Below are 25,627 nucleotides of genomic sequence, written 5' to 3'. Positions count from 1 at the left end.
ACAGGGAGCTCTGGCTCTAGAAGGTGGGATAGGGCACCAAGGGCAGAGGTCCAGGAGGCAGCTGGCCTCCACCCTCTGGAAAACAATCCAGAACTTTCCGGAGACCAGGTGTGGCTGTCCTCCCCAGACCCCACCTGGTGGCCAGACCTGGGAAGTTTCTAGTTTCCTTTTGAAGAAGGCTCTCAGTGTGGGCACAATGAACCAATGGGCAGCTGGACCCAGAGACTGTCCCTGATTCTGCCCCATCACTTTCCTTGCCTTTTCCTCTGGTGTGACAAGAAAAAAAAAATCTGAGATGCTCTAAATTATATTACAGCAGGCCAGAGGGTGCAAGGAAGAGACCAGGGAGGTTAATCAGTTCACAGCGGCAGAGCAAAGCCAACAAAACCCTGCCCGCATCCCTGAGTGTGGGCTGGAGTTCTGCGCTAACTCCCAGGTGGCTGTTTCCGTGGTTACGTAAAATAGCCAGGCACCACCAGTCCCCGCAGCCTCCACCTCTTGCTTGCATGTCACAGAACTTTCCAGACTGTTGTGATCACTGATCCAAAGGAGCAAACACTTCTTCCTTCTGCACGAGCCCCTATCCCAGCACTGCCTGCTCCCCGCTCTCCCACCTGCTTTATCTACAGCCAGTGGAAATCCTTTCCAAGCAAGTTATGCCTTTCTCCCCCAGACCGTTTCCATCAAAGCTCCGGTCAACTCCAGGACAAGGGGCATGCTTGTGCCCCCCTCCGGGTCCTGTTGCTGGTGGTTCAGACTGCATGCCCCCTGCTCTGGTCCCTTTCTGGCCATCGTGGGGCTCAGTAAACCCTTTCTTTTAGAAAAGCCTCTGGCTGTGAAAGTGTTTTGTTCACGAGGGCTTTCAGGAAACGAGCATGAAGTGTTACTACTGGGTTGGGAAGCATTAGTATATACAATGTTTGACGCTCTAACTCGGGCACCACCTGGCCAATGACCCTGCCTGGAGCTGACTACCTTTGGGGGGACCGGTGACAGAGAAGAGCACACCATGCAGGTGCAGGCACCACACCCCCACATCTGTTCACCAGCACTCCCAGGAACAGAGGGGTCTGTGAGTGCCCCACCCCGCCCCCGAGGCTGGTGGGAAGGGCCACAGCAAACCCAGCTCTCCCTGTGGCCCTCCAGTGGCCCCCACCTCTCCAGGCAAGGAGGGAGGGCGGGGCTTCTAGTTGGCACCCAAGCTGAAAAGGAAAGAAAAAGGGGGAAAGTTGAAAAACACTTTTAGAGAAAATGTGTCTTCAGAGTCCCTCTCCCCAGCTTTGAAAGCGTGACGCTGATTCTTAGTAGATAGATTTTTAAGGCTATTGTTTTCTTTTCATTCTTAAACATCCTCCATTTTGCAGTTTCTCCCCTCTCAGGGATATTACTGCGACCACTTTGCTGTGAATGAGACTTGGAATCGTTTTCTCATGTGATGTTGGCCACTCTAAGACAGACCAGAAAACAGGGTAGCAACGGCAATGTAGCAATTTCCACACATAAGAGTCGTTTTTTGTACTTGTAAGGGGACAAATAGGGAGACTTCCTAAAACCAATCATGGTGTTCAATTATAAATGTTACCTTTAGGTTGATTCCACCCCCTCCCAAACCAAGCATGTGCTGGCTTATGGAACAACAGAATTTGGACCCAAGTCCGTTTAGGTGGCATGTTTATCTTGTCACCATTCATCCACACGTGTTCACGGGCAGCTCCAGTCCCACCCCTGCGTTGGGTGCTGGCCTCATAGTGACAGAGGACCAGTACGGCCCCACCTCAGGGGCTCCCGGCTCAGACAGACAGATGCAGAAATAAATGACTGCAACGGAAGGGCCGCCAGGTGTACACACACACACACACACACACACACACTAAGTGTGCGCACACGCACACACACACAGACCACGTCCTAAAGGAGCCTGAAGAACCACTTCTTTCTGTGGGTGCGCAGATTTGCAGGAAAATCCAGACTGTTTGGGCGACACGGAAGAGGTACTCGAACCGGGATGTTCACGCACCTGCCTGCACATACCTGCCTGCAGAGGCCGCCCGGGAGCATGCGCACGGGGTGGTGGCTGGCTGGGCTGGGCACGGCCAGGCGCCCTGCGGGCACAGAGGATGTGGTGTCCCAAGTCACCCAGACAGCAGCAGCCCAGGGAGGTTGTCTTTTCCACACTGTGGGGAAAAGGTGGCCCGACAGGTAGACGTGTCTGAGTCGATGGAGTCGGAGCCAGTGCTGTTTAATGTCACACAGCGGGGGCTTCACTCTTCTCAGTCCTCCCCCGATTTCCTCATCACGGCTGTGCCCTGTGCCTCTCCGTGGCTGAGGCCGGGTCATCAGGGCTCTGCATCTGCCCCTTTGAACAGGACACAGTTCCAACCCATGAATCCCACCCCCCTGCTGCTTACGGGGAGTCCTGGCAGAGGGCGCCGGCCTTTGGACACAGCGAGCAGGACGATGGGCCCACGCCCCCCACGCCCGGCCCTCCTGGGCTCCTGGTGGGTGGCTGTGACAGGGGACGGGTCTGTACACCTCCAAGGACCTTCCTGCATCGTTCCTGGGGAGGAGACAGGTGTCAGCAGGTGTCCCGGATCCCAGCCAGAAGATCTCCTCTCAAAAGAGGGAGGCAAGGGACAGTGTTCATGGCCAACTATAGCATTTTAGTTGCTGGCCAATTTTTAATGCTCTTTTTCCCCCAAACTTTCTATGCTATCATTAGGCCTTCTACAACTGTTTAACAATGTTTAAATAAGGCCATATCAAACACCACGGTGAAGTGCTAGAGAGAGAGAGACAGCACTTCCCACGGTCCTGTCCTGGCTGTCCGGGGGCAGTGGGGCCCCCTCACTCACTGACTTGGAACATGGGGTCCCCGGTGCTGCTTTCTCAGGTCCAGGCCACCAGGGCAGGCAGCCCGAGCCACCCGTGGCACACGGTGCCAGCTGTTTTGCAGGCTGCACACCAGGAGTGCCGCAGCCGTGACTGTCTACTCGGGCTCCCGCCCGCCTGGCCGTGAGGTATGAGGTGGGGGCCTAGCAGAGTCCGTGGGAAAAGGAACGAAGAGCCCGGCCACGATGCTGCCTCTCAGGCCAGCAGCTGTCCCCACTGGGACCAGTTTCTGGAGGAAGGAGAAGTGGATCACGAACTCGGATGATTAATAATATGTCTCAGAGGAGTTCAAACTGGTGCCACAAGTACCAAAGAGTGTGGTTTTGCAATTAGCTAATTGCTTTCATTCCCGCTGGTGTGATGTGCTTGGTGCAAGTCCTGGGTGCCCCGCTGGCCGTGGGAAAGCCATCCCACTGTCACACCGCAGTGTCTTCTCCTACAGAACGGGACTATGGCAGTTCCGGTGTCACAGGGTGGTTGCGACGCCAAAGCAGGAGAATAGACGGACTTCGAGAAGAGCGGTGCCCAGCGCATGGCACACGCCGATTAGAACCACCTGCCCTCGGCATCACCAAAGGCCCTTCGCAAGAAGACTGCAAGCCAGCAACCATCTCCTCTGGAATTGCAGCAGTGACCAATGACAAATGACACCGCAACAGGAGAGAAACGCGTGTCTGCAGACCCCACAGTCAGGCGTTCTCAGCTGAGGTTGCCGTCACACAGAAGGTGCGTCTTTTCACCCCTGGGATCGTCAGTCCATGAGCTAGCACAACATTCAAAGAGACCCAGGCAAAACTACTTAAAATACAAATATCTTGTCCCTTTCCAACACACACCGAGGCCCGTGTAGCGACTCTGATAGGGCGGCATACCTCCCGTACGGTTGCAGGATGGGACCCCTCTTCCTTCCTGCATCCCCCCCTCTGCCTCAGACCACTCAGGAGGGTCCCCGGAGGCTCTGTGGAGACACTCACCCCCTCTCCACTGTCGCCTTGAGGCAAAGGGGCACATTCACATTCTCATGACTTCGTAGCTGAGAAAGCACCACACTGGTTACCTACCAAGTAACCTATGTGCACTGTGGGGACTACAGGTGTGTGGGTCGCGGGGGTCCCTGATCCTACAGGTGCCTGCAGAGGGGTGTGGAAACCTATGGCCTCCTAGCAACACAGGACCACCTGCTCCACAGGTGGCAAACACAAGGCCCCAGGGCCGAATCCTGACCTTCACCTTGTTTTATCAGCCAGCACCTTGTTTGTACCGACAGCAGTGCCGAGCTCTCGTTTTAACTGTTAAGGAGCAGTTACATGTATACGGTCCTAAAGTTACATTTGGCCCTTTGAAGGCAACTGCAAGGCTGATGTGACCCCTGGTGACAATGAGTGTGACACCCCTGGTCTACTGTTTAGGACCCGCTGTGCAGGGGGTAGGGGGTCCTTATCTCACTCCTCTGTTTCTTCCTCCCTCTGCTCTGAGTCTCAGGCTGGAGCAGGAGATCGCTCTGACCTGCAGAGAAACCTGCTCCAACAAGAAAAGGCAAGACCCACGGTGCGTGTGAAAGAGAGTGAAGTGACCGAGCCTCTGCGACCACGCTTATGATTTCAGTTTATGATTGTCTGTGGGCGGACATTCAGACAGGCTCCGAGTGACCGAGGCATGTGTCCTGTGGAAGAAAGGGACACTAATACATCAGGCACCACGGGCTACAAAATAGAATAGAAATACACCTTAAAACTAGTCATTTGGAGATGAAGTTCCCGCAACAGATCTCAGAAGCGGGACACCTGCGCAGGGATAACCGTGTGGGCACGGAGGTGTCTGCAGTGGCGGGCTCCTGCGGCTCCGGGCCGGCCCTCCCTCACCGAGCAGCTGGACCGTCCATCAGTCTGCATGGCAGGTTTGCTGATGTCGTCACTCGAGTTGGAGGGAGGCCGTAGAGAAAACCTAATGGACAATGGGAAAGGGCAGCCCTCCCAGGCATTCCTGTCTTTGTTCTTAGTGAAGGTCAGAAAGGCACTTCAAGGTCATTTTAGTCCAATGGCCCAGTGGCCTGTCCAAGGTGTTAGAAGCAAATTGTTCTAGATGCAGGGACGCTCCACCTTTCGGCTCTGCCGGTGGTGCCAGAAAGCGGAGCACTGAAAGCATTCGCTCGTGTCCAAAGTTCCAGCTGGGAATCCACCGAGGGACGGGGACTTCTCCACTGTGGCAGGAGCTCAGCGCAGTGGCTTGTCCCTTCTCTTCAAGTTTTCAGGTCCCTCTAGAAATAAAAACATAAGCACCCTTTTCAGCACATGTTAGGAGCGAGGGGGCACCTGCACTTTACCCCAAGTGAAGCATCCACTGTTCTCCACGATTAGTGGGGACAGAGTCGGCCTCGGCTGCAGGGGGCTGCCACCTTGGCGCAGACCCCAGCCTAGCATCCCCGGAGGAGTGTGCCACAGCTCACTCATTGCATGTACCACCCTGCCTGCCACCTTTCCCATGGTGTGCCCGAGTCCCAGCCTGGGTCGGAGCAATTCCGTTTGAAGCCCCAGTGAGACAGGGCAAACCAGTGGAGGAAATGAAGGTGACCTAGCAGGCAGTCCCATGAGCTAATAAGTGGGCAATTCCCCTTAAGAAGTGTGGGAGGAAAGTTTTACCCTCAGAACAGCGTGGATGAACACCTGGAGAACATCAGGCTAAGTGAAATAAGCCAGGCAGTGAGAGACAAACACCATAGCATCTCAGTCCTTTGTGGGATCTAATGAACGAACTGAACAAACAGCAAAATAGAGACAGACTCACAGATAGAGAGCAGGCTGATAGCTAAGGTCAGGGGGAAGGCTAAAGGGTGGAGGGACTGAGCAAAAATGAAAAAGAACTCATGGACGTGAGTGTGGTGATGGGGGTGGGGGAGGGGAGTATAAGGGGACTAAATGGTAACAGAAAAACAATAAAAAAACATGCAAGCTCTCTGGGGGCCCTGGCATCCACGTTCCGAAGGAACAGCTGGCCACGCCGACGCCTCGGGGAAACTCTCACGGGCAGGGAAGCCTCTCTGGGGACACGTGAAAAAGAGAAAGACCGGCAAAAGGAGGAGTCTCTCACTGGCCTTCCACGGGCCCAAGGCTGCAGTGATGCTCTTGGGTGTCAAGGGGGCCACACGCCTGTCAAGACAAAGCGGCTCCTCCAGTGTCCTGGGGAGTGGAAGCTCTTTCTACGCCCGAAGGGAAGCCACGTGGCTGGAAAGTGTGTTCGCAAAGTGCATCCTGAAGACCAGGTGCATCCGGGTCACCAGGGCCCTCACCCTATACCCCCGACCCCACCCTCTGGAGAAAGCTCCTGGGGTGGGGTTCAGTGTTCACAAACAACCTGGGACAGTCTTTGCACCCCCACATCGGAGAATGGCTGGTTCATCTGCGCAGCATGTGCTGGGGCTGGAGTCTGAAACAAGGGCCTCAAGTCTCTGGGGCCGTAAACAGTCCCCTCATCTGTCATAGGAGGACAGTCCTAGGACCTGCCACCCAGGATGATGCTGGGAGGAAACAGCATCACAGTCGGAAAGCTCCCCAGGAGGCGTGGGAAGCTCGCCGCACCCCCAGCCCCCTCCACAATGTGAAGACTGGGGGTTGGTTTCTGCCACTGGCACCCGTCTGAAGGTCACCTTTCATGATCAGTGGCCTGGCCACACGGCCCCCCGGCCCCCGAATGCAGCCCCAGGGAGGGCACGCCCACTCCTGCCTTCCTGCCCTCCACCCACCAAACCCACACCCCTGTCCGTGCCCCAGGGCCCCGCACTCAAGCCATCATCGAGGCCACTGCAGTGAGGAGCTACTCCTCCATCCATCTTCTCTGATACTTTGTTAGAGGCTGATGGGTTGTGGCAGAATTTTGTGCTAAAGAGCTTAGCACCAGGCCAGTCTGTGCATTAGCAACACAGCGAGCACCAGCAGAGGCTTCCCAGCGCCTGCGTTCCAGCATTTGCTGCCCCAGCCCCCACCTGCAGCCGCTCAGAGGCGGGAACTGTCTGCACCAGCAGGGGGCACCCAGCTGCAGTGGGCTGGACTGGAAACCACACTGAGTCCCAGGCCTGGGCCTCACCTGGTGCAAAGGGAACCATTAGAACCTCCTCATTTAAAGCAAAAATGCCCAAGAAAAACATGGAAATGGGCTCCTGAGGCGCATTAGGAGTCTGCTGTCGTTCCTGGCCCGTTTCAGGTGGAAAGGAGCCTTTGGGAAGGTCTTGGGTCCACACAACAGAAAGCAGGTTACGGGCGGCCAGAGGCTGAGGGTGTGGGCAGAGAGGGGACCGCTTCGTGAGGTTTCATGTCGGGGTGATGGCACATCCTGGAACCCGAGAGAGGCGGTGGCCACGGGCACTGAATGTGCTACATACCGCTGGAGTGTTCACTTAAAAATGATCGCTTCTTTGCTATGTAAATTTTGTCTCAATTTAAGAAAAAAATTTAAAATGTCCTTGAAATGTGTCCAAAGCATGATGTGGGGCTCGGAGTCTGAGATAAGCCAGCAAATATCTGCTGAGCACCTTGGAGGCAGAGGGCACCTCGCTGTGCTGGGCTCCCCTTCCGCCTGGCCGCGCCTCCCTGAAGCCTCCCCACCTGCTTCCCTGGGGCAGGCGTACCGCCTGTCCCCTGCAGTTGTCTGTGGCGCTCCCTCCCTTTCCCTGGGTAGCGAATTCTTCCTCCCCTCCATCTCCATGGTCCCCCGCCAGCCTCGCTGACCTGCGTCCCTGCTCCAGGTCCCCCCTCCAGGGAGGCCCTCCCAAAGCACGGAGCTGCCCAGGCTTCTCCCGGTCAGAGACTCTCCATTGCATCCCTGGCTCCTGGCAAGGTTCCCACCGCTCAGTGGGCATTGGCGGTCCTTCCCCCATCCCCGTCTGTCTCGAGTCTACCCTCTATTCCATGTGTGCACATGCCAGCTCTGCTTGTCCCCACCCCCAAGATCCTCTGGGCTGCCTCTCCTCCTTTCCCAGATCTGTGGAGACAGTCACCACTGGTGCCTACCCCGCCAGGGCCACACCTACACAGAGCCTGGCGTGGGCGCACCTGCTCACACCTGATACCCCAGAGCCACCAAATCCCTGCTCGATGAGTCATCCACTGACTGGTCCCTCCCTGGCTTCTCTACAGCAGGACCAGGGTCGCCAGAGGGGAACTGAGAGGGACCCCGTGAGCTGGGCCAGCACTGCCCCCACCTCCAACTGCTCGTGAATCCAGTCCAGGAAGGAGGTGATCCGGGTGTAGACCCCAGGCTTGTTCACGTCCGCACAGCCAATGCCAAAGCTGGTTGCTCCCACCAACTTCCACAGCCTCCTCTCCTGACACACCAGGGGTCCCCCACTGTCTCCCTAGACAGCAAGGAAAGAGACTGAGGCCAACAGAACAGGCACCACCCCTGCTGTCCCTTGTCCTCGTGCAGGATTCCCCTGTCACTACGTCGCAAAATCCAGCGTGGGGACGGCCCTGTGTTCACCCCCGCAGCCCTTCCTGAACTGACTCAGCATCCCTGACAGTGGGCCCTTTATCCCTCAGGATGGTCACCCCAGCTATCTCCCTGCCAGATTCCCCACGCACTGAACCCATGTAGGTCAGGGCAGCTGTGTGCAGCAAGGGGTCTCTCCACGGGAGGGTCTGTCTACCTGCCCAGGGGCTTCAACTGACCTCTGGACCCAGGCAGAATTGGGGTCTCACCCACTGTGGCTTTGCAGGCCCACGCTCATGGGTTCCCACCTGCTTTCTGCCTCTTCCATCCCCTGCAAACTCTGAGAACCGGGGTCAGGAGGAACGCATCCTCAAGACCCCCTCCTTCCCCCCGGGCACCCGGGCGTAGTGGGAGCACTGGGTAAACACGGGCTGGCCAGGAAAGGACGTGGTATCTTGAGCAAACTTTCTCCCCACACCCTGTAAATTTGCTTTTCAGTCAGCCACAGGGAAATGCTGGCAGTGATCTGTCCCACAGGCTGGGTCACCCTAACAGAGCCTCGCCTTGCCCACTGCCACAGCCCCTGGAGGTCACCATGGGTCCCCACCTGGCAGCTGTCCACACCGCCTTTCAGGTAGCCGGCGCAGACCATGGAGGGGGCGATGATGCCACCGTACACATCCTTGTGGTTGCAGATTTTGTTGGAGATCAGGGGCACAGCTGCGTGGTTGAGGACTGGGGAGGCGTCACCTGTGTCAGAAGGTGAGGGGGCATGCGGTGAGGACTTCAGAGGGCTGGGGCCACGCCCCTGACACTTCCATGGCAGACACAGCCACGCCTGCAAGTGGACCGTGAGGGGTCTGCCTTGAGTACCAGCCGCCCCTAGGGCTTTCTCCCTCCCGATGTCCCACGCAGTCCCTGCTGCTTCAGGTTGGAGTCCCCCTCTTCCCTAAGGGGACCAATGTGGGAAGCAGTGGGGGCAACTGTCACCACCATGGACCTCTCTGGGGCCCACCCTGAGTCAAATGCTTGATCACACCAGCCTGTTTGGCTCTCAGAGCAACCCAGGTCACAGAAGGGAAACTGAGCCCCAGGAAGGTCACCCACAGCTCTTGGAGGAACCTCGGGGTAGTCAGAGGGAAAACAGCCCCCCAAGCACCCACATTCCAATCCCCAGTACCTACGACTGTGTCACTTTACATGGCAAAAGGGACTTTGCAGATGTGCTAAGACCTGGAGGTAGGGACATGATCATGGGCTAGCCAGGTGGACCCTGAAGGTGATTACAAGGACCCTTGGAACTTTCAGAGGAGAATATGTGAGGACAGAAGCAAAGGTCAGAGAGGAGAGGGGTGGAAGATGCTGAGCCGCTGGCTGTGAAGACGGAGAAGGGGCAGAGCCCCCAGCAGAGCAGGCGGCCGCTAGAACCTGGCAAAGGCAGGGAACCGACTCCCCCCCAGAGCCTCCTGGCGCTGGCGCGCTGGCGAAGGCCTCCCCACGGAGGCCTAGAAACAGTTCTCCTTCATGCTTTATTTCTCTCCTATGAAAATCTGCGATTCCACAACCCAGGACAAATGGAACCGTGACTCATGACCCACAGTGACCAGCTGACCGAGTGGACTCAGAGCCCCCAGTAGGGACGCATGGGTGTCCCTCGGGGACATGACACTAGGCTGGGGGAGGGCACAGGTCGGTGTGGACGTCCACCCCGGCCCTCTCTGTTCCGAGCGCCCTGGACTCAGAATCCTGGTTCCGGACCACTGACCTCCTTCCTCAGTGGCCCCCCATCCCGACGTCCAGCACACTTTTCCATCAGGAAAGTTCTCTTCGGAGTTGGGCAGACACACTGGTTGGATCATCTCTGTGCAAAGAGGAAACAATGCTCAGATCCGGGAAGACGACCAGCCTCATCAGTGCTCACCTCCCTGGGGCGCTGGCGAATCCCGAAGAAAGGCCGAGCCCTGGGTCACTGGAAAGCTATCAGCTCAGAGCAGGGACCTCTCCCCCACCAGAGCCCTAAAACTTCAAAACCACCCTAGACTGTGGCTACCTCAGCGAGTCTGCACCAGGAGTCAGCATATCTTCTGGAACGGGCCACGTGCTGACTAGTTTAGGCTTTGCAGGCCAAGTGGTCTCCATGGCAACCACACAACTCTGCCACAGGAGCATAAAAGCAGCCACAGGCAGTGGTAAACAAGTGGGTCTGGTTGTGTTCTAATAAAACTTTATTTATAAAACAGGTAAAGGGCCAAATTTGGCCTATGAGCTGCAGTTTGCCCACTCCTGGTCCAGGCTGTGGTACAGAACACACCTCCATGAACATCCTTGTCCGTCCTGACAGCCCTGGAGGCAACAGGCTTGCCTGTCCTTGTGGGCTGTCCCATAAGCCCCCGCCACAATCAGCGTCATGGCTGCCACAGGACACTCACGGGACTCTCACCGGACACAGTCTGGCATGCGCTACACTTTTCTGGGTATGACAATAATGGAAGGCAGAGACCAAGGGGAGGGTCCATGTTAATTTAACACAGTCCAAATGTTGATGCCTCGTTTGGTATGATCAAACATCGTGCATAATAATTAGCCATGAGCATCGCCACTTCAATCCCTCTTTGTTTCTCGAGAAGCTTTGTCTCACGGTGCAGCATGCAGAGTGCCACGTGCAGAGTGCTGCATGCAGAGTTCGGTGTGCAGACTGCTGCGTGCAGAGTGCCGTGTGCAGAGTTCAGTGTGCAGACTGCTGCATGCAGAGTGCCGTGTGCAGAGTTTGGTGTGTAGAGTGCTGCATGCAGAGTTTGGTGTGCAGACTGCTGTGTGCAGAGTTCGGTGTGCAGAGTGCTGCATGCAGAGTGCTGTGTGCAGAGTGTTCACGCGGTAAGCCCGTGAAGGACCTCCCCTCGGGTCAAACCTGCCCCTGGTCTTGTGCTAGGACTCCACTCCAATCCGGGGCCTGGGCACCACACTCTGCCTGCACTCAGAGCTGTCGTAACCCTTGGGAAGGAGAGGGAGGCTACAGTTGATTTGGGAGTAGGCTCATAATGCTTTGTTTGCAGGTGCAGAAGGTTTGACAGTTCTGTCCCATGTGGCTTTTTGTGACCTCCAGAGGTCAGGTCTTGATATCTCCCTTGTCAAGAGAAACAGGGCCTGCTGAATTGGGAAAGCATGTTCCTGAGTATTCTGAATACTGCGTATACTGAATACTGAGCTGAAGATGCCCAGGATCCACCAGATCTTAAAGAAATGGCTGCAGGAAGGATCGCACTGCAACCAGCTGGCTGGCCTGGGAAGCACTCACTGTATCAGCCAAGTTTGAAATGCTGGGCCAGTGAGTGGCACTGGCAGGGGACCTCACCACAAAGCTCTTTGTGCCCACAGGCCAGAGACGCCCTTTCTCCACCTAGAGGCACACCAGGTGGCCTGCCCTGGGCATGTCCCTTTTATCTCCAGGCAGCACCCCCAGGGAGAAAGTGGCACCAGTGGGAGCCCCAGAGGGACCAGACAAACCAAACTGACCAAAACAGAGCCTCCAAGTCTCTAAAACCAAATTATCATCAAGACCTGCACAGTGACCCTGAGCAGGGCCACCACCTGCTAAGCTTGAGGATGTACGCAGGACCAGTGCCTCTCAACAGGCTCGCCCAAACATCCAAATACGATGGAGGGCTTCACGTCATGCCGAGAACCAGGAGAACCCCCACTTTCACGAGAAGAGAATCGGCTGAGGCCAAGACTGACATGAGTCAGATGTTGGATTGCCAGACACCTGGAAAGCGCTATCATCACAATGCTTCCACAAGCAGCCACAAATTCTCTAGAAACAAATGAAAGCAACAGAACAACAAAGAAACCCAGGTGTACCATTGAAGGCAAGCGGCTCCGCCAGCTTCATGAGGGCGATGTCGTTGCCCAACCTCTTCGGCTTGTACTTGCTGTGATAGATAATTTTTTCTACCAGGTGGGAGGGGGCTGGGCTGTCCAGCAGGGAAACGAGGCCCACCTGGATGGTCCATGACTTGGGGAGGTACAGGCTGCAATGGGAAGACTGAGAGGTAACGCAGGAAAAACCCAGCCTGGACCTCCGGTGTCCCCCATCCAGCACCAGGGAGGTGGCCAAAGTGTCACGGTCCTGCTTGCCTACGTCCGAATCTACATCAGCCCTGCTGCCTGGCAGAAGCACAAACCCACCCCACACGTTTCCTACAGCGGCTGCCCCCCCCCCCTGCAGCTCTGAGGGAGGTAAAAATGACAGGGAGTAAAAATAACTGAGTATTTTCTTCTATGCTAACGTCCCCCAAAAAAGAGACTGCCCGGGGGCAACTCTGTCCCCCCCCCACCCTGCAGAGTCTCCCACCTTCCTGGCACAGCCTGTCCCACCACAGGCAGCTACAGGTGGTGGGTGTAAGACCTCTACGTTGCTGGGTTTCCTCCTCTCTTCCTACCTTTTCTCTAACAGCCGCTGTCTAAGATCTACACAGCCGACAGTGATGGGTGGCTCCTGGTGAGGAGGGAGGGTCCCCCCACACAAATATGACTGTGATGATGGGCTCTGTTTCCTGCTCTCTGGACCTGCTGCTGACCACTCACATCCCCCACCCCCATCCCAAGGGGCCCGGGCTGGACGGGTCTATGGGAGGCGAGGAGCACCGCCAGGAGTCGGGAGCACTCACTCATAGACACAGTGGGCGGCGGTGACGATCCACACCGGGGTGATGACTGAGCCTCCACACAAATGGTAGCCCTGGAACTGGAGGCTGGCCTGCCAGGGCCACTGCGCGAGTGAAGACATGTTTCCACCCACGATGCGAGAGCTGTAGCCCATCCTCAGACCACAGACTGCCGGGGAAACAGGGTTAGGGGTCCATCCCACAGAGCTTTCCTGCACCCTGACATCCTGCCACCCACACAGAGCTCCCAGCCCGGAAAAAGAGCTTGGAGGGGGAGCACCGGGTGGGGGGGGGGCAGCTCACCTGAGATGTGGGACAGGGGTGTCTTGTGGGGGTTCGGTGGGCAAATAGCCTGACGCTGGCAGTGCCCCTCCCCCAGATGCCCATGAGCCGGGATGACAACAGCGCCCAGGAGTACGGGGCGCCTCCCGCAGACCCTCCTCACAGGTGCTGGTGTGTAGCTGCCTGACTCCTCCAGACCCCACCCCCGCAGTGTGCCCGCTCCCCCCACCCCCACTCCCCCCACCCCCTGCCTGCCTGCCCCGGGGGTGGAGTCTGGGTCACTGAGCAGCCTGTCACAGCTTTCCCCTGAGGAGCAGGGCAAAGAAAAAGTCAGGCCCCCAGGGCCACTGCAGTGATAGGACATGACACTCCACGGTCAAGTCTCCTGCTGAGAAGCCACTCTGGGCCACCTCCCCCATCTAACGGAGCTCACCCTCCTCTGAGAGAGAGCCCACTGGAGCCTAGAAGGATGGGACTCCGGGCAGCCAGAGGGGGGGTGCAGGACTCTGGAGCGAGCTCTTGCTCCCATTGGCCCCTGTGCTTCTAAAACTCTTACCTGTGCACTTCAGGGTGACCACACGACCCGAAGCGCATTCTTCCCTAAAGTGAAAAAAAGTGAGTTCATGATAAACACCCAAGGCCTGTGAAGCGGATGTTGTTTAACTTAATCTTGGATTAAAAGAAAAATGAACTCTATTCCCTTGCCCTGGAATAGAGATTACAGTTTTAGTCTAAGTCACAGAATGTTTTTTGTTTTTTTTTTAACCACTCGACGACGGTGCGGTCCCGTGTCAGGGACAGGCACGGAGCATTTCTCGACTTTGCAGAGCAGATGATCAGAGACGCGTTACAAGCCTGTCACGTGCACTGGGGCATTTGTGTATCTGTTTTACCCCGTGCTCTTCACTGGCCCCGGAGACTGGAGTGCCCTCTGGGCGGAGGCAGGTTCTCCTGGCACGAAGTCCTTGCAACCTGGGACACGCACCCGGGAGAGGACACCTCCCAGAGCGGAGGACACCACCCAGAGGTGACTGTGCTGGAAATGACAGGCATTTCCCTGCGTGGGTGGGAGCCGGGCCCCTGTGTTTCTCCTAAGCCACCCGGGTCCCTCTGTGACTTTTCCTGCTCTCAGAGCCCCAGGCCTGTCACGAGACAAGCTGTCCTTGTGGAATGCACGTGTGTCCAAGGGTGGCTGTCCGTGACGAGATGGACCAGCTGATGAACTGTGGTCTCCCGGAGCCTGGAACACACTCCTCTTGGGGTTCGGTCAAGGTGCCAGAAAGTGGGTGGATCCGGGAAGCTGGGTCCAGCGCACCTGGTGTCTCCACTCACCAGGCAGGGGAGCCCTCCGAGCTTCCGGTACCCCGAGTGTCATTCGAGGACACTCGTCTTACCTCCCTCATGAGTGTTGGGGAAAACATGACAGGGTCTCGTGAACAAAGACAGGTATGTTTCTTTCTAAATCTCTCTTCCTGGTTTTTCCCTCCCTCCCTCCCTCCCTCCTTCCTTCCGAACACTTTGCAGCGCCTGCCTTTTGAGGTGCAGTGCTGGCTTATGACACGCCCCCACTGTCACTCCCTTAGCCCTCTCCTCCCTTCCTCTGTCGGCCCCATTGGCTGGCTCGGGGCCAGGCTCCTCCCTTGACCAGCCGGTGCCCCGCCCAGTATGGCCATGTGGACACGCCCCCCTGGCTCACAGCCCTACAAACGCGGCCGCGCTGGGATGGCGTGCAGGCCGCCTGGCGCCTACCTCAGGTACACCGACTGGTGCAGAGCGGTCACTTTGTCGTCTGGCAAGAGGTGGTTGACAGAGACAAAGTCCTCTTGGAACTGCTCCTCCAGCATGGTCACTCTGAGGGTGTCTGAACTGACGTAGCTGCGAGCACAGGGAAACCCAGGTGTGGCGTGAAATTCACTCTCTGTTTCAGATCAGCCTGTGCCCCGGTCACAGCTTTACAGGATCCTCCTGAGGGACACGCCCCTGTGTCCCCCCAAACCACCAGTGTGCCCAAGTCACCCTATTACTGGTGTGCCGGGGGGGATGTCACTGCGCTCCTCAAAACCATCAATGGTTTCCTCTTGCCAACGTGTGGAGACACTCCAAACCTGATGGAGTCTGGAGTGGTGGACTCCTCAGCCCCTACCCCATGGCTCCACCCATGAGCACAGGCTCTGGGCCCCTGGGACCACTCCTGCTGGAGTGGGACACAGCAGAGCAGTGGCGGTCAAGGGCAGGCTCCAAAGAAAGAGGAGAAAGAACCAAAAGAGAACACAGAAGCCAGTCCCAGAACTGAAGCAACAGTCAAGGAAGAAGGGGACAAGCTGACAGTGAAGAAACTGGGCGATGCTGAGGGACAACTCCCTCCAGAGGACAGTTCAGTGCAGGGGGGACTGTCCCACCAGGCGGCTGGGGTGGACAGAGACCCGAGAGCTGCCCAGGAAGAGCGAGCAGGTGGAGAAGGAAGGGGTGACTGAGTCCTTGTGCGGAGCAGAACAGAGGCCTGGGGACTGGGGATGGGGGTCAGGCCCCAAGAGGGAGAGGAGGGGCGACAAGGTGGAGGACGCCCTCTGGCGGGCCCGAAAAAGGGCCTCCACGGGGAACGCACACCCTGTTTGCGGTGGTGGGGTGGAGTGTGTGTGAGCACACAGGTGTCTGCGGTGCACACGCTGGGGTCAGCGAGTGAATGTTTGTGTGTGACGTGTGTGCACAAAAGTGTGTGTGATGTGTGTATAGTGCCTACAGTGTCATGTTTGTGGCATGTGAGTATGTGTGTGGGGTGTGCCTCTGTATGTACAAGTGTGTAATGTGTGATTGTGCATGACCTGTGTGTAGCGTGTGCGGCTTGTGTCCGTGTTTGTCTGTGAAGAGGAGGGTCTACAGGCACTTGAGTGGTGATGTGTGCTGCTGTCGCTGAGCTGAACTGCAGCTGATTTCTGAGTCACCAGGGGAGATGGAGGCGGATCTCGGGGGTGCAGGCGGGGGTCCTTGGGGGTTTCACTGGCTTCAGAGAAAGGAGCGCAGAACACGACCCATCAGATTTGAAGCTGGGGGCTCCTGGGGGACTCAGGGCAGTGAGGGTGCTGCCGCCCAACTCGTTTCCTTAGAAACAAACAGGAATGGTTTTCATGTTCCCCCTCGTCACTGTGCTCACTTCCTGGGAGGCAGTGAGCCTCCCTGTTCTGAACCCAGAATCAAGAGCGAAGAGGGAAGGGAGACAGCCCAGGGTTTCCTGGAAGACGGCGGCTGCCGTGAACCAAAGGAAGGGGCAGGAGAGAGAGGGGGCCCCGCATCACGGGGAAAGCGGGTTGTCTCCATGCACAAAGCCCCACGGCCGAGAGAGAACAGTGCCATTCGAAGATTCCACTCCAACAGTTCTTTCTCCCATGTGTCGTGAAACTACCATGTTCGAATAATGGTGTTTTCACCAAGTTGCTGACTGCTTGCACCTGGTTCTCTGGGGCTCCTCGGGGAGTGTGTGCTCGGATGAGGACGTGACGCCCAGGACCAAGAGGGGCGGTGTCAGGCGGTGACTGCGGCTGTGGCCTGAGGCACTCGGGGGCTCATCCTCATGAAGGATTTTCCTCTCAGAAGCTCTTTTACCTCATGCTTGCCTCTACGTCTGTCCTCAGACACAGCCCAAAATGCCACTTCTTTGTGACCTTAAAGTGCGGGTGATGTCCAGCCTCATGGAGTTGCCATGAGGGTGCAGCGTGACTGGAGATAAAGCACCCTGTGAGCACCCAACTGAACAGCGGCTGTCTTTCTTCACCATGGTCACTAGAGATGTTTACCCATTGCCTGCAGTGCCCTTCAGATTACCTTGGAAACCCCAGCTGGGCACAGGCGACGGTAGCGTGGTGACTCTTCCAGTCGTCAGAGCACACGGTCCTCCAGGTAGCCTCCGTGAACACCTGGAGCACGCCGTTCTGACCGCTCACGCGGACTGGCCGACGCACGGGCATGACCATGTGTGAGCAGCCAGCAGAGCCCTGAGGCCGGGCAGAGGTTCCTCTGCAGCCAGCTCAGACCCTCCTCTGCCCAACCGGGCCTGCTCCTTGCCCACAGCATCCCACCCTCACAGGGCCCACTGACTGCCGGGGACCCCCAAGCTCTCTCGGAGACCTTGTATTGCTCAGGGAGTCTCCCAGACCGAATCTCAGCTTCATGGAATGCCCTTCCCTTAGCACCCAGCCCAGGGTCTCCTGGGGGCTGGTTGGATCACAGTCAAGGGCATGACTTGACTCTGGCATTGACTTGGACCCATTTCCCAGATTGGAAAGGCCAGGGCTGGGTGGTGCTGACCCCTGCAGTCCGCAGTGGAGAGGCACGACCTTACCACATCGGTACTCGTCCTCCCCGGCCTTGCAGTCTGAGACACCATCACATCGAGCCGTCAGTTCAATGCACTTGAAAGACGACCGGCATCTGTACTTCCCAGAGCAGTCGAAGTGGACTGAGGACAGGCGAGGACAGCGGCATGAACAAAGGGTCCCTGCAGTGCTCAACACTGACAACTATCCACTGGCCCCATGGCCTTGAGCCTGCCCTTTAGAAACAAGGCCGCCCTGAAACTGCACCTGTGTCAGCAGCCCAGCGTCTGTTCCAAACTCCAGGGGGTGGAGCTGCTGCCCCCGCACCCCCCACTGTCTCACTAGGTGGCCTTGAGACACAACCAGAGGTGAATTTAGACCTTGCAGGGGTCCAGGTCAAGAGAGAAAGTGGGTGGCTGCAGACCGGCTGGCTGGCTGAATCCTCGAGTGAGGATTCGAATCCCCAGTTCGTCAGCCTCCTGCTGTCGCTGACTCAGAGCAGCAAGTGAAGGGACTGCAGGCGCACACCCGGGCAGGTAGAGAATTACACCGATCTGCATTCCAGTTATTTGAAAGAGAAAATGAGAAATTGTTCTCTAATAGAGACCATTCAAATGACTCACTTTCTCAAAAGCCACAGGCACCTGCTTTTAAAAATAGCAGGCGTTCTTGGCCCGGCCTGAATGGCCTCCTTGTCTTCTGCCCCCAGCCCTGCCCCACCCCGGCCTGCGGGTTCTATTTCATCAGCTGCTTTTGGAGGCTTCGAACTGGGCAGGTTCCGTGGTGACGAAGCCCGGAGCATGGCCAACAGCCCCTGTCGGGCCTCAGGTCGGCTTTACATTCACACAGGCAAATAAAACTCAAAGCCAGCAAAACCGAATGCTGTTTGCCTCCAGTAATGAAGGCCAGGTGGCCACATAAGGGCCAGGGAGCTCATGAAAGTTTAAGAGCCTGAAGAGGTAGCCGAGTGCCTGCTAAATAATGAATCGAACTCACCGCCCAGACCCACGGCCAGAGCTACTATCAATGCGATGACCCCAAGGACGATGATTGGGAAGAACTTCAAGGGCAGCAGGGACAGGATCTGTGCGGCTACAGCATCCGCATCTGAAAGCCAAAGAAGAAGTGGGAGGAGCCAAAAGCCACAGAGCAACGCGTTTGAATAAAGAAACTTAAAGAGTAGCTATTCATTCTCCCTCTCTCTCATGAAGAGGATGTTTCTGCTCAAAGACGGCAGCTTCGTGTGGTGAAAAGGGCACCAACCAGGGGCACGTTCTCTAGAAGCCCAGCCCCACGCCCTCCAGCTCTGACCCAATTCTGTTCGCCCTGGGCTGAGGGATGGTGTTATAGGTCGAACTGCAGGTCTTCAAAAAGATATGTTGACGTTCTAACCCCTAGCACCCCAGACTGTCATCTTACTTGGAAATAGTCTTTAGAGAGGTAATCAACTTCAAATGACATCATCAGTATGGGGGTCTAACCTGTCTGGTGTCCTTGCAAAAAGACCTTTGAACACAGAGGCTGATGCACACACACACACACACACACACACACACACAGAGTGATGTGAAGAGACACAGGGAGAGGCCATGTGAAGGTCAAGGCAGAAATTAGGGTGATGAGTCCCCCAGCCAGGGAACACCAAAGATTGCCAGCAAAGCACTGGGAACCAGGAAGGGGCGAGAAGGGTTCCCCTGCAGGCTCCAGAGGGGGCGGGGCCTGTCAGCGCCTTGGTTTCAGGTTCCTGGCCATCAGAATGGTGAGACAATATTTCTGTTGTTTTAAGCCACCCAGTTTGTGGTTCTTTGTTTCGGTGGCCCCAGGAAACCAAAACAAAGGGAAAGTGGGACGCCAGCTTTCAAGGTCATTTTCTCACAGAGGAGGGTGACGTGTAAAATGCATACTTTCAGGAGAGGGAGAGCTGGGCCCCCTGAGAGAATCGCCAGATGACGTAGCAGGCCATTCTCTATAGGTCTTTTGCACAGAGGCACCGATGGCCTTGAGTCCAGAACACCTTTCCAAGGACACTGGCAAAGCCTAAGAAGATGGAGACAGAGCCAAGTCTGTGCAGGTCGGCCTGTGTCCCTTACAGAGGTTCAGGTTCCCTTCACTGTGGGTTTTTCAGCAGAAATGCAGACCCACCGGTGTGCAACGTGTACCTGGGCTGCTCCACATCGCCCCCGTGGGGCAAGGTGGGCAAGAGCAGCAACTCAAACAGGATGCATGTGCCACCTGTGCCGTGAGTAATAAAGTCCTTTGTGTCTGACCCAGGAGTCTCGTGTCTTCTGCCAGCATCCATGGAACCGTGATAGGCTGGCTTGTTAGCTTGCACCAGACCCTCCCCAGTTCTTGCCTAAAGCACCAGGAAGTTGGGGGGGAAAGAAGATGTGAGGAACATTAAGATACCCAGAAGTACAAGTCTCTCTGTGCAACCAGGAGAGGTTTCACTAGTACCCTTTACTCTCCAAAGAACAGGCCATTTCATGCAAATGATCTCATCAATCCTGAAAATACATCCATGCCCAAGTTGTCTTCCCTGAAACTGGGAAGATTGGAATGGAGGAAGGGCAGAAAGCCTTCCAAGGGTCACACCACTGCTAGGGACAAAGACTGCCTCTGCCCCTCTTCTCTTGGTCTTGGAGACATTGAGACAAGAGGTCTCCCATGGAAGAATCAAAGGGATCTCACCCTGCCTGTCTCTACACACAGCTTCTCCTTCTGGCAATAGTGTGATTATAAAATGGTCACTATCATTCCAGGCCGCCTTAAAAAGAAGAGAATTTAAATACAAATATATCGGAGGAAGAGGTGGATTAGGAGGGAAAGGAGGAAAAAGTAAGCAAAAGAAAAGGTAAGGGGGAAAAGGGAAGACGCCAAGAGAAATAAGGTAACACGTGCAACATATAGTCTTCAGTTACCATGAGGGATACAGAGCAAGAAAGGAGAACAGACAGACAGAGAGACGGACAGTAGGCTCTTTGCTTTGGCCTGGATGCTCAAGGGGTTTGTTCAAGGTCGTGTTCTCAGCACCTAGAACAGCACCTGGCACCTGGTGGTTCTGGGTAAATACTGGTAAATTGAATGGATGGATGGATAAATGAATGGATGAATGGATGGACAGATGAGATCGTGATAACGAAGGTTGTTTATCTCAGGGTCAGAGACCAATTCCTCTCAAGGTATCAAGTGCATAGCCTTGAGTTGGTAGAGCGGATGCCTCCTGTTCACCCTCCCCCACCCCCCAGAAATGTCTCCCATGGAGATGTGTTCTCTCCATTTACAATGTAAAAATCAGCAGAAACCCCAAGAATGACCTCATATCATCCCAGTTATTCTCTAAGAGTTAAATTAGGAAACAACCCGTATTGTAGAGTCAAAGATTGTTGCTCAGTTAGAACCTCTGCATCGGTTCACGTTGGCCACTTCGCCACTCCACCCTGGTGCCCTTTGGGCGCTGCCATGGCCCCACCCCCCTTACTCTGTCTTTGAGGGTGGTCTTAGAATAAAAAGCAAGATGCATAGCATCCCTCCAAAGAGGAATGCAAATGATAAACAAGCATAAAGAAAAAGCCCTTCAGCCTCTCTGGAGATGAAAAAGACACAACACAAGTTAGACACAACTCCCTATCAACTCCCCAACACAGTGTTGCACTTGTTGCTGTTTATTGTTGTTATGATCACTACCACCCAAGGTGAGAGGAGATGGTCCTCCACTTACAGTCAACAGGAGTTTGCATTGTGGGAACTTTTGATGGTCAATTTTGATACATGCACCAAAAGCTTAAAACTGGATGGAATTTTTGACCTAGCAAATCCACTTCTAGGAATTTATCCTATGATGTCACCATAGGTACACACAGATGCCTGCCTATAAGGACACTTAGGGGAGTGGCATTGATAATATCTACACATGGAAAACAGCCTCTACGACCAAGGGAAGAACCTGGTGAAATACCGAATGGGATGGACGCCAAGTGGTAGAGAAGGGCGGTCAGCAAGCTTTTTCTGCAAAGGACCAGATAGTAAATATTGTAAGCTTTATGGGCCATATGGCCTCTGTCGCAACCACTCAACTCTACTACGGCGTGAAGGCAGGTGTGGACAATGTGTGAGTACATCGATGTGTTCCCATAAAACTGTAGTGGTAGAAATAGGCAGAAGGCCACATTTGGCCCATGGGCCATAGTTTGCCAAACCCCGAAGAATATTTAAGTATTAAATGCCATGGAAAAATTAACACAATACTGTTAAGTTTTTTAAAAAGCTTCAAAATGATACAAATAGTATACGTCACTTCCAAAGGGAAATAAAGATATTGGTAGGAAAAAGGCAAGAAATCCCACATAAAGTGCTAATAGAGTTAGCCCTGAGTAACAGTAAAACTATGGGTAATTAAAAAAACTTTTTGATTAACTATATTTTCCCAAATTTCTATAATGAACAATACATTGCTTTATTTAAAAAGAAAAGTTTTAAACACCTTTTGTTTCTTCCCTCACCAGGAACTAATCATGAAAAATAATAAAAATTAGCATAGAGAAAAATGTATAATGCTATTCATGTTCAGATGATATTATAAAAATACTAGAAACAATCATACATCAGATGATGATAAAATGGTTACATAAGTTACACACATACTTGTGGAATAATGCCATCTTTAAAAAGACGTTTGTGAAAGCCAGGCAGCACATGGAAGATGCCTGCTTCCCAGCACCAAGGATGGATGCATATTTATAGGCAACGATGGGAAGAAAATGAACGCAGATATAAAAACGAGGTAAAATCTGGGAGTCAGGGGATTGCAGAGTACTTTTAAAATGCACATTTGTGTTAATTTTGGAGGAGTATTTTTAAATTGTGTATCTTTCATAGAAATATCTCCTCCCATCTGCCATCTTCTCCTCTCCCCCAACCACCATCAATCGTGGTTTAAAAGGAATCATTGGGGTTACCCCCTATCATGCTTTCTAAAACCTCAGCCAGAGCCCCCAGGCCTCCCTTCCCAGCCCCAGGGGCCAGCAATCCTGACTGCGTCCAGGAGCAGCGAGCCCCGATCACTGTGACCAGCCCTCGTGGGCTCTTACCCAAAAGACCCCGGCCGCATAGGCATTATGGAGTCCCCTGTCTCTCCAAATATTTGTAACCTGTTTACAAAACCAACTCTGTCGCACAGCTGTTGGATTTGAATCTAGGCATCAGATCCTTCAGGGAAGTCCAGCTTATTTTAAGTTTCCTGGAAGGGCTGGTGAGCAGCATGTTCCCAGGACTTCCTGGGGGGCTCAGAGAGTCTGGCCGGCCCCTGACCCTCAACCCCCAGGGCCAGCGGGAGCCTCCATTTCTGAAAATCTCCATCCAGAGAATACAAACCCCTGTGTGCACAAAGTCAACGAGGGGCTGGACAACCCTCCCCCCTCTGATGCCCCTTCTTTCCCATAGTCTATAAGCCAAAGAATCACACGTGTTCAACATGTGAGGTGTAAGGACGCCTAGTGAGATATTTCCTCAGTGGGAGACTCGGCCCTCAGCCACGTTCGTCATCTAGATGGGGGTCGGGGTGCAGACAACACCTGCTTCCACCTACCTGGTGTGACGGGACTTATTTTCAGGTCGTCAAGGCCAAAAAGGGATCTGAAGGAGAAGGGGGCTTCGGCCGCAGGCGGGTCATTCTCCCCCATGGTGACTATTTCAGGGCCTCTGAGGTTGGGCTCCGCCTCCACCTCCACCTCCTTGGCCGGGAAGAACAGAAAGAGTTTGCCTCCCTGTTTACAGTTTCAGCATCAAATACATCTTTGTTGTGTTAAATCTTTGAAATCTGACAATCCACACGAAGGAACTCAGCACCATTTAATCAAAACTATTTGTCTGGTGAGACGCATTTTTCTCCCCAAGCCATAGCAGATAACAGAGAAACTTCTAGAGTTAGCGAAAAACAGCGAACTTAATTCTGCTAAAACAAGAACTTTCCCAACATTCATTCCACCCGTCTTAAAATCAACCCAGCACACATCTTTAGAGATAATGCCCTTTTGCCTGTTAGAAGTCCCCAAACCCCGATTTTACAGCAGATGAATGACTTTCAAAGCACACTCCCTCCCTTTCCTGCCATTGCCATTTGTCTCACATCAACTCAACCCTTTGCCTGTGTCTGTGATACACCCACCCTCAACGTACAAGGTTCTGATACTCACATAATGTCTGCACCCCTCCAATGTCAACAGCACCAGAGAAGGGACACTCGCCCACAGTATTTGTAGCTTTCCTGGCTCCCACAGCCATGACCTAATTAAGGATGAAAGTATCCGGGCCCTTGGGGTGCCCGGTCCCCGCCCCAACTCACAGCAAAGGGAGGAGTGGCCGGCGGCTGCAGGAGGCACCAGAGCGACACTGGGGCTCTGTGTCCTCCAGAATCCTCCAGGCCCCAGGGGCCAGAGCCTTTGGAAGGCATTCCCAGCAGCTCTAAGAGGGGCGGAGGGAGCGAGGGGGTGGCCAAGTGTCCTGGCAGCTTCACGGGTCACGCTCCAGGGCAGCAGGTGTGACGTGGCCAGGAGCCCGCTTCCTCAAGGCACTAAAATCCGGCGGCTCCAACAGGCCCAGAAACGTAGACACGTGGAGCTCCCCTTTTATTTTCTTTTTGCTTCCCTGTTGTAATGTTTGAAACTGAAAAGGGAGCTACCAGGCCATTTAAGACAAACTTTGTCTTCATGCTGCTTCACGTGGTCACGGGAAAATCTAAGCAAGAGTTGGACGCTAAAACTGGTGATTTCATTCCCATCCTAGGAGCAGCTTTGGAGAGTATCTTAGAAAGCTACTCAGTTCACACTCAGCGTTTTTGACTTTGATTCTTGCCAATACTGGCTGACGGACTATCAGCAAGAAGCAAATTAGACAGCTTAACTTTATAACTAGAGTACGACGAAAGACAAAACGCTTCCTGAATCGTGGAACCTGGGGGAGGAAGTCCCTCCCCAAATAGGCCTTAGCCGGCCGGTTTCACACACTGAGAAATGTGGAAGAGTCATCGCTTCGTAGAACCTTCTCTCATCACATCTACTCACCATTTCCGGAGCCGCCATCATCAAAAGCAGAGATAATTTCCTTTTTCATTATAAAAGCAAGCGGGATGGTGAGCAGGCTGCCAACGGTTCAGTCCAATCGGGAAATATTTCCACCAAGTCACTCAGCCTTGTCGACTCGGTCATCACAGCAAATGGCAAGATCGCGGGCGACTGTGTAACCCAAGCTGCCTGTGGTATCAGGTAGCCGTAGGGGGTAGGACCGAGGGGGCCGGGGAGGGGAAAATGTGGCTTCCCTTTAATTAGTAAGTAAGGCGAGCAAACCTTTGCAGAAACTTCACAGAAGAGAGTCTTGGGAACACAGGCACTGCTCTTATTTGAAAGAACAGGCCGGCCCTGCCCAGCAAGCACACGGAGAGGACAGGGAGAACGCCCCACTGGGGGGTTTCTGTCCCCACCCCCACCATGCGACTGAGCCCAGTGCAGACCCGCAGCTACTTTGAAGACAAAAGCTGGGAAGCCGATTTGCCCTCGCAGCCAGCACCCCGCAGAGACACTGCTTGCGCGTTCTTCAGGGGCCTCTGTGTCCCGAGGGTGTTTCCTCGTACAATGTGGCTTAAAGATGTTTGATCGGGAGAGAAACAGCCCTGCCGTTGGGGGCCAGGGCACCGAGAAGAGCCCCTGTGGAAGGCGGGTGGTTGTGAACCAGGCTCTCATTTACTCAGCGAACGTTCCCGGGCCAGCTGCCACGAGGCGGACTCAAGGCAGGTGGCAAGGTGATCAGAGCGTTTACCTGTGGTCTCTGCTGGTGACAAACACTAACAGGGGATGACAAACACCGAGGCTGGGAGAGGCTAGTGAGGAATGGGACAGGGTGGAGGAGGCAGCCCTCCAGACAAAGCGACGTTTCCTGCAAGGCCTCGGCGATGGGCTGCAGCGGGCCCGGTAAGCTAAGAGGGCAGCGTGTTCCAAGCACAGGACCATCAACACTGAAGACCCTGAGAAGATGGCTGGGGCGAGAAAGACCCTGTGCCTGGAGAGGCCG

The 25,627-nt window shown here is 54.9% G+C and overlaps 1 protein-coding gene across 2 annotated transcripts; it reads right to left on the bottom strand.

Annotated features, from left to right (window-relative positions):
- Nucleotides 1–4,523: 4,523 nt before the first annotated feature.
- Nucleotides 4,524–23,259, bottom strand: TMPRSS3 (transmembrane serine protease 3). Of its 2 annotated transcripts, XM_037144642.2 has the most exons (13): nucleotides 23,151–23,259; nucleotides 18,563–18,673; nucleotides 17,593–17,709; nucleotides 17,076–17,199; nucleotides 15,006–15,131; nucleotides 13,813–13,856; nucleotides 12,978–13,143; nucleotides 12,169–12,338; nucleotides 10,076–10,171; nucleotides 9,915–9,917; nucleotides 8,918–9,060; nucleotides 8,084–8,236; nucleotides 4,524–5,146 (listed from the first exon to the last, which is right to left on the bottom strand). In XM_037144642.2, exons 1-13 carry the CDS (start codon nucleotides 23,242–23,244, stop codon nucleotides 5,129–5,131), a joined length of 1,365 nt encoding a protein of 454 aa, XP_037000537.2. In that variant the 5' UTR covers nucleotides 23,245–23,259; the 3' UTR covers nucleotides 4,524–5,128. The 2 variants fall into 2 exon arrangements, with proteins under 2 accessions (XP_037000537.2, XP_037000536.2); XM_037144641.2 differs by lacking the exon at nucleotides 9,915–9,917.
- Between the last annotated feature and the right edge of the window lie 2,368 nt (nucleotides 23,260–25,627).

This window comes from Artibeus jamaicensis, unplaced genomic scaffold, assembly GCF_021234435.1.
Source record: "Artibeus jamaicensis isolate MK-2021 breed Jamaican fruit bat unplaced genomic scaffold, CSHL_Jam_final scaffold_474, whole genome shotgun sequence".
Taxonomy (NCBI): domain Eukaryota; kingdom Metazoa; phylum Chordata; class Mammalia; order Chiroptera; family Phyllostomidae; genus Artibeus; species Artibeus jamaicensis.
This window is presented reverse-complemented; position numbering and strand designations above follow the sequence as displayed.

Coding starts and splice junctions, on each gene's coding strand:
- TMPRSS3 (XM_037144642.2), bottom strand. CDS start 23,244: ATGGGGGAGAATGACCCGCCTGCGGCCGAAGCCCCCTTCTCCTTCAGA. Junction 13,857..15,005: donor CACCAGTCGGTGTACCTGAG/GTAGGCGCCAGG, acceptor TTTTCACTTTAG/GGAAGAATGCGCTTCGGGTC. Junction 8,237..8,917: donor GCGGTGTGGACAGCTGCCAG/GTGGGGACCCAT, acceptor CTTGCTGTCTAG/GGAGACAGTGGGGGACCCCT.